This window comes from Psammomys obesus, unplaced genomic scaffold (assembly GCF_907164565.1).
Source record: "Psammomys obesus unplaced genomic scaffold, mPsaObe1.curated_primary_1811, whole genome shotgun sequence".
Lineage (NCBI taxonomy): Eukaryota > Metazoa > Chordata > Mammalia > Rodentia > Muridae > Psammomys > Psammomys obesus.
The window spans coordinates 13,018,014-13,026,456 of record NW_026596051.1 but is presented as its reverse complement, the minus strand read 5'-3'; the positions used below and the strand labels follow the sequence as shown (position 1 = coordinate 13,026,456).

The window sequence follows — 8,443 nt, the reverse complement described above, 5'->3', positions numbered from 1 at the left end:
TTCTTCTTCTTCTTCTTCTTCTTCTTCTTCTTCTTCTTCTTCTTCTTTTTTTTTTTTATGAGACAGGGTTTCTCTACATAGCCCTGTCTGTCTAGGACTCACAGAGATCCCCCTGCCTCTGCCTCCTGGACACTGGAGTTAAAGGTGTGCACCACCACATCTAGCCTCCAGTCCACATTTTGAGCCCCAGTGTTCCCAAAGCAGGGACAGCAAAGGCAGTTCCCCCAGGCTGTGGTGCCGCCTTTGTGTTCAGAAACAGCAGGGTGCTCTTCCCACCTACCATGCTCCTCTGCGGATGCACACAGCACCCCTTCCTGGACAATAGTGTGCAGGCTGCTACCAGCTTCTGGGCCTTCACCCTAACCTTTAAACCAGTGAGGAATGAGGGAAGAAACTGTCTTATCTGTGTTGCCGCAGACATACTAGCCCAAGCTTGATGGGATCACTCAGAGTACTTGGGAAGCCAGCTCCAGAGGGCTGGTGACCAGGCCCAAGGGGTCAGATGGTCTAGGCTGTTCCATGGTATGGAAGGAGTATGTCTGGCTTATGATGCTAGTCCAAGTGCTGTGTTCCATTCCAGGCAGCTGGAGGGTTGTGAAGGAGTTTCAGCTGCTCCGCGTTGTCTGTAGAATAGCTCACACTTACACACATTTTCCTTCATACGATTCACACGTACCATACCACACATAACTGCACACACAGTTGCATATGTCACACAGCCATGACTGAAATGCACTTGCCTGCCCAACCCAGTGACCTCCACACACATAATGTAGATACATGTTGTCGATACTGGAAGTCACACAGTCACCGGTGCTGTTACACCTGAACAAGGTCCCCTTGAGTTACTTAACTTACAAAGCACAAAGGTTTATTTTTATTTTTAGTTAAGATCCCACTCTAATCTCATCTGACCTGGAATTCACTCTGAGGTCCAGGGTAGCCTTGGACTCACAGCAGTCCTGCCCTGCTTTCTGAGCAGTGGGATTACAAAAGTGAGCCACCATTCCCAGCCACAAAGGGAAAAGGCTTATTTGGCTCATGGCTTCTGAGGTTCCAGTCTGTGATGAAGTAGACCCAGTGCTTCTAGGCGTACGGTGTAGATGCCAGATGGCAACAGTGGGGATTGTGTGGCAGAACAAAGCTGCTGGCTTTGTGGACAGAAAGCCCAGAAAGAGGAAGAAGATAAAGAGGAGACGCCCCAGGGTTTCTTTTGAGGGCATTCCTCGTTGACCAAAGGACTGTCTAAAAACTCCCGCTTCCCAGGAGCGGCCCCCTGGGGCCAAGTCCCGGCCGCATATTTACCGTCCAAATCATGGTGCTTGGTTTTCTTCCAGAGCTGCCCGAGCTTGTCTGTTTTGTACTAGGCATTGAATAAGGTTGAACAGTATGAAATTGTCACTAACCATTTTTATCTGTAAAAATGTCAATTTAGGCATGACTCAAACTAGTACACAGTCTCTGCCACAAATTACCTCATTTAACACCTGTCAGAAACCTAAGAGGGTTCTGTGAGTCTCATCTCACAGGTGGGTGAAGGGGGAGTCCTTGAACTGGTCCCTCCTGGCTTTAGACCCCGGCCACTCTGTCCAGCACCACCAAGGTGACCCTCTGCTCCTGAGGGGGAGAAGACCGGCTCCTCACCAGGTTCTCTCGGACATTTTAAGCTGATACATGGAGAAATGGTCCTGGTATTTCTCATGCTGGAGCAGTGTTTTTCTGCGTGAATCATTTGAATAAATCGTTGAGGAAGAGAAAATAGAGAATTCCCTCCATATAAGGAACATTCCAAAAGCGTGAGAGGCAGTACTGAGATTCAGCTCCTCTCACCAGCAGAGAATGCATCCCCTGTCCCGGGGGCTGGCCTCATTTTGGCAGGAGTGTGTGTGCATCCACTCGGATTAAGGCTTCTGAGAACATGGCGTGGTTTAGGTTTCGGCTTATGGTGCCCCCACATAGAGCCAGGCAGACGAATCGGTGTCATTCACTCCTAGCACCTCCTAGCAACTGGCAGCTGTGTCCCTCTTCTGTCCAGAGGGTGGCCAGTGCTTGAGGCAGGCTAGTGTGGCGAGCTCAGGGTCCATTCACCTTGGAGAGTGGGTGAAGCAGGGACCCTGTGTGTCTGCCAAAGCATTTTGAATGATGGAGGAGAGACAGGTGGCAGGTCTGAAGCTGGTGGCATGGAGCAGCCTGGTGGCTGTCTCGGCTTGCTGCCCAGAGGGGAGAAGTGACATCCTCACAGATGGCACCTGCTTGGTGCCCACACTTCACAGCTGCCCACTGGGGTCCAGGAAGCTAATTTAAAATGTTAACAAAAATAGAAAGAAGAAGTGACTTACAATAATATATTCATAGACTCTCTATGTCACTGTCTGTGGGGAAGGGGTTGGGGAGTTGAGTATACACACACACACACACACATATCCCAGCTGAGCTGTATCCCTAGCCTCCTCTCTATCTTTAAATTTGTACTCATTTTATTTATTTACTTACTTATTTATTTGTTTGTTTATTTATTTATTTGGGGCAGTGTTTCACCGTGGCTGGTCTTAACCTAACTGTCTAGCCCGGGCAGGGCTTGAAATCACAATGATCCTTCCGCTTGTCTCCCAAGTGCTGGGATTTCAGGCAGGCTCCACCATGCCTGGCTTCAGTGACATATTTGTGTTGCCTCCTGTATGTAGTCTGTTCCTATTAGAGCACGTGAACAATATGAAGATGGCTGAGCTAGTTATTATTTAATTAAAAATCAAGCCTTGGGTGTGATTACTCTGTCTGCCTCATCATGTATTATACTCAGTAGCTCTGTGGTCAGTGGCTGCCATAAGGACATTGTAGTTCCAGGAGCTCACTGGTAGCTCAGAGCCGTTGTTTGCACTCCCACCTATGTCTGGCCTAAGCCTGTTTCTGCCTGTGTGCCCAGGGCTGTAGCTAAACCTCGTGTTTTTCCTGTTTCGCCTTCTGCACACGCCTGAGAAGACAGCTCTAAGCTTAGCTTAGACTCTGAATGCCCTTCCAGGCTGGTTGGACCCGTGTGCTGCTCTCAGAGCTCCACTCCCTGGACAGCTTTAGAACCACAGTGCATTTTCTGATGTGTACAGTATGAGGATGTGGCCTTGGGCTATGTCCACAGCCACAACTGGACCATTCACGTCCTTTCAGGTCCCCCCACCTTAGCTTATACATCTGGAAAAAGAGAATGCATTGGGCCAAAAACTTCCTGGAAGTGTGAACCCTGTTGGGTTTATTTGTAGTTTTACTTGTTTATGTAGCTCTAAGCAGTTGAATATCAGCTGGCATGGTTTGGCACACAGTGGAGTATGAAGATGGGTGCTTTGGTGCCCTGGAACTCTCACAAGTTAGTTTGGTTTGGAAAGACAATTTAAAAACATTTGTTTTTTTGTTTGTTTGTTTTTGTTTTCAGGGCAGGGTTTCTCTGTGTAAAAGTCCTGGTTGTCCTGGACTCACTTTGTAGACGAAGCTGGCCTCAAACTCACAGAGATCTGCTTGCCTCTGCCTCCCGAGCATCGGGATTAAAGGTGTGCACCACCAAGCCCAGCTATAACTAAATATTTTTACTATATATATACACACACGAATATGATGACGTGTGTGCGTGGCAGGCATGTGGAGGTCAGAGGACAGCTTCGTGGAGTTGGTTCTCTCCTTCCACCATTATGTAGGTCCCTGGGGATAGAGCTCAGGTTGTCAGGCTTGCATGGCGAGTGCTTTCCCACGGAGACATCTCACAGGCCCTGGGGAGCGAATGGCCCAGCTGGTGCCTCAGCTGCCCTCACACCTGCCCTCCATGCACTGCACTAACCAATGTGTTTACTTCTCAGCCCAGGACCCAGGCATCTCTCCCAGCCAAAGTCTGTGTGCAGAAAGTTCTAGAGGCCTCAGCGCAGGCTCCTTGTCAGAAAGTGCAGTGGGGCCAGTAGAGGCATGTTGCCTGGTCATCATGGCCACAGAGAGCAAGGTGAGACCTCCCTGTTGTGGGCCAGAGCTATCCACAGCCTCTGCCTGTTGTTAGTTCAAGCCTTGCCCAGACCCAGCTCCCAGCCTGGTCCCGCTGTGATCAGAGGCTGCCCTGCCTCTAGCCCTGCCCAAGACCAAATCCCACCATAGTTCTTCATGGCTCCACTTACAACCCTGGCCCTAGCCATCCTTCCTTCAGCTCTGTAGCACTACTTCAGGTCCCTTCCTGCTGGTTCTCCCTGACCAACCCTACCTATGACCCAACCACTGTCCCTACCTATAACCACAGCAGCCTACACTCCCTGGCCCCACTCTGCCTCGCCCTCCTCTGCCAACCTTGCCCTTGTGTTCTCTCCTTGCCACTCCTCTAGTACCATCCCTGAGATAGCCAGCACAACTTTTGCTTACCTGTCTCTTCTTTGGGATGCCTCTCCCCACCCCCACACTGACTGACAGTGATGTCTACAGGCATGGGGACCCACACATCACACCTGCCTGGTGCTGTGAACAGAGTTAGCATTTCCCTCAGCACGTGGGCAATCACAGAGGCATAAAGGAAGGCTGTGGAGCCTCAGGGTTCACTTGACACCTTCCACTTAATTTCTGCCCCTTACACCGTTGGCTAACGGTGACTGCCCACCTGAATGTCCTCTGCTTCACCCTACTTAGCCTATGTGCTAGCGATGCTCTCAATCAAATGTTGTCTCTGTTGTGGGCATTTGCTCATGCCCTGGAGCAGCATCCCTGCATTTCCCTTGTGTATTAAAAATGTCCCTAGCTGCTGTTACATCAACGGCTCTGGACCAAATCAATCCACTAAAAAAGCCCTGTTTTAAACAGCACACTATTACAAAAAAACTCCACTGCTTTTGGAAATGCCTTTCGGAGGTCAGAAGTGAAACCAGGGTGCCTTCTTTTTCCTACTTGGGCTTAGATAGAAATGTTTGACATGTTGACGGTCAGTTAGAGGAAGAGGAGATAAAGCTGATGCTAGCACCCATGTGTAGCATTCTCTCCAGACACCTGGGAGGCCGCACCTAGGCCACAATCCATTCTCAAGCATTGGATCTGTTTCGTGATAACCCTCTGGACTATGAAAGGCATGGGGCCCTTTGGTTCTGGTCCCCTTCCCCTTTACATTTGTGGAGCCCCTGAGATGACACGGGTACTGTAGAGGCTGTGGGAAGGCACTGCCTACAGTTTCAGCCACTGAAGACAGCTGCTGTCCTTCACTCACTTCAGGTCGCCGCGGAAGAACTGTGCTCCCTGCTCAGCCAGGTCTTCCAGATTGTTTACACAGAGTCCACCATCGACTTTCTAGACCGAGCGATATTTGATGGGGCCTCCACACCCACCCACCACCTGTCACTGCACAGCGGTATGTTGGATGGAAGTTGGGGGTGGTGAGCATGTTTTGGGGAGCCTCCCTTTTGGAATACCTGGGCTGCTCTCAGTGTGTGATCCCTTGCAAGACCACAGCCAAACTGCCTGAGGTTGCTCTGGCTTTGTGAGAGGCTGAGACGAAGAAACTGGAGAGTGTCAGGAAGAGCCAGCGGCGCCCTGGAGGGTCAGCACCTCTGCGCCACCTGTGAAAGCTGTCGATAATACTGTACAGACCTTGTTAGTCCACAGACACTTCTGTCTGGGTGTGGTGACATACATTTGTAATCCAGGAACCCAGGGGATGGAGTCAGGAAAATTGTTACAACTTTGAGGCCTGCCTGGGCTATGTAGCCAGACCAGATTACAAAACAGCAGCTGCCTCTTGTTTGTTTGTGTGTGTCTGTGTGTGTGTGTGTGTGTGTGTGTGTGTGTGTGTGTGTGTGCACATGCACACTTTGTTTTGTTTTCCGAGACAGGGTTTCTCTGTGCAACCTTGGCTGTCCTGGATTTGTAGACCAGGCTTACCTCGAAATCATAGACATCCACCTGCCTTTGCCTCTCTGACCACTGGGATTAAAGCTGGGTGCCACCCCGCCCAAATAGCACACTTATATAAGTTACTTTTCTTTCTCATTGCTGTAACCAAATACCTAACAAGATGCAATTTAAGGGAGGAATATAGTTTATTGTCTTTCTTCACTGTGGGAAAAGCATAGCAGCTGGAAGGGAAGGCACGGAGGCAGGAGCAGAAATTAGAAGGCTGTATTGCAGCAATAGTCGGGAAGCAGAGAGAGAGAAGAGCATGTGAGGCCAGGCTGTAAACCATCACAGCCTAGTGACCTACTTCCCTCAGCAAGGCTCTACCACTTTCTCAGACAGTGCCACTAACTAGAGACCAGATGTTCAAACGTGAGACAGATGTTGAAACATCCTATGGGAAACATTTCACATTCAAACCATGGTTTGGTACTCCTGGCCCCTCCCAGCATGCTCATGGCAATCAAGTGATGCAAAAGGAATTCATTCCAACTTCAGAAATCCCTCATTGACAGTCCCAGGTTACATACTTCAAATACATTTCCCAAGCTCAGTGGTCAGGGTGAACATTTTCATTCCAGAAGGAAGGATGGGACAGAGCAAGGGAAGATGGTGGCTATAAGACCAAAGCTGAGTAGGATGCACCAGATTGTGCAGCCTCCATCTCTGTATGTGGCTCATGGTGGGACTGCCTCAGCTCCAAGGGACACAGGTAGCCCTGCCCTCCAGCCCTTCTGCCTGCAGCACACAGCCTCTCTCTTGGGTTGGCCATACTCGATATAGCAGCTTTTTCAGACAGACAGGCCTTAGTTCTGGTCTCTCTGTCATCCTAAGGTCTCTACTGTAGCTTGGGCTTGACCTTCACAGCTCTACACAGTGGCGTCTCATCTCAGGGCTTCCTTGTAGGGATTCTGACCCTATTGCACTTTGCTTGGCAGCTTTCTGAAACCATGGGATAGACTAGGGGAACTCCATGACCTCCAGTCTTGCATCTTTCATGCCTGTTATCGCCAATATCGTGTGGACAGTCCTGTCAAGTTCTACCCCAGCTCTGGATGGAGCTTGGACCCCATGGACCACAGTTGTAACAGCATACACTTTGCTGCGCAATTGTTTTCAAGGAATAGGAAGCCCCTTTAGCCTTTTTGAGGTCTTCCTCTATGTAGAACACATTTTTTTGTACCTTCCTGTTCTCATGGGTAGAGCGGTGAGCAGTTACCTCCCTGCAGCATCTTGAAGTTTCCTGTTAAAGAAGTACATCATTTCAACCTTTTAAATGCCCAGGACACAGGCAGAGGACTGCCAGATTCTTTACCAGGATGTAACCTGAATGGCCTCTAATCTAGTTCCTGATAGAATCTGTTTCATGTCTGGAACTTCATGAGCACAGTTTTCATCATGAACATTTTTGTTACCATTCTTGTTTTCTGCACTCTTACCAGAGTGTTCCATTAAGCCCTAAGTTCTAGACTTTTGCACCTCGTCCTCATACAGACCAGGTTCAAAGGCCTAAGAACCACACACTCAGGTTTACCCTATTTCTGTAAAGGCCCCATTCCTGATACTACACTATTAGTGCTCTTCTAGGGAGCAGAACCCATAGAACAAATGTATATCACAAAGGGGATTTATTGGACCAGTTCACACAGTACAGGCTGGGTAGTCCAGCAATAGCTGCCTGCACACGGGAAGGCTGAACTCAGTGTCTGCCAGTCCAGGAGACTGGCTGTTTCATCAGTTCCAATGTGGTGCCAAAGTCCTGGGGAACTCCTGGCAAGCCAGAGAAGCTGGGCTCTGTTGTCAGCGAAGGATGGCAGCAACAGGGTAGACCCATAGACTAGGAGCAACGACTGCAAGAGAGATGCTGCGTTAACCTCCGATGCCTTCATATTTGGGCCACAGCCACTGACAGTGCTGCCCACTCCGGAGGAGGATCTTCCTTTCCTCAGTTGAGCCTCCTAGGAATTACTCTCACAGGCTGACCTGGAGACAGGTCTCTTAGGTGATCTCAGATCCAATCAAGTTGATAACTGAAATTAGCCACCACAGTTCATTTGTGGACAGGCTTGCTGACAATGAGTCTAAACACAACATGTCTGAGTGTCGTTTATTGAGGAGTAATAGTGTGTATGAATCAGAGGCATGAAATGATGGTGGGAGCAGCTTGGTGTCTGTATTTATTTTTGTGGAAGGACTGTCCTTTTGTCTTCCCTGTGCCTATTAACTCACGGGCAGAGAAGAGCTTTTGGTGTGATTACAAAGCTGAAAGGGAGCCTTTTGGCATGTGTGTGGCCCGTTACAGGAGCCAGTGAGTCTTCCACACCCCAGTGAAACTGCAACACCTTTATCACTGACTTAAGGTGGGGAAGTTGAGGCTTGAAGGTCACCAGTTCTCCAGGGTACACACACTAGAGCACTTCTTTGTCCCTGTGATTGGTTTGACCCCTTGTTCATTGAAAATCATATTATGGTCTTTCTTTCCTTTGTTCTTTCCTTCCTTCCTTCCTTCCTTCCTTCCTTCCTTCCTTCCTTCCTTCCTTCCTTC

The 8,443-nt window shown here is 49.3% G+C and overlaps 1 protein-coding gene across 3 annotated transcripts in view; it reads left to right on the top strand.

The window, feature by feature from the left end:
- Positions 1-8,443, top strand: part of Ccm2 (CCM2 scaffold protein) — a 56,159-nt gene that overhangs the window by 41,550 nt on the left and 6,166 nt on the right. For all 3 annotated transcript variants that reach the window (XM_055623896.1, XM_055623895.1, XM_055623894.1), the window contains 2 exons: positions 3,843-3,979; positions 5,221-5,356. In XM_055623896.1, coding sequence (XP_055479871.1) covers positions 3,843-3,979; positions 5,221-5,356 — 273 coding nt within the window. The remainder of the gene's footprint in view (positions 1-3,842; positions 3,980-5,220; positions 5,357-8,443) is intronic.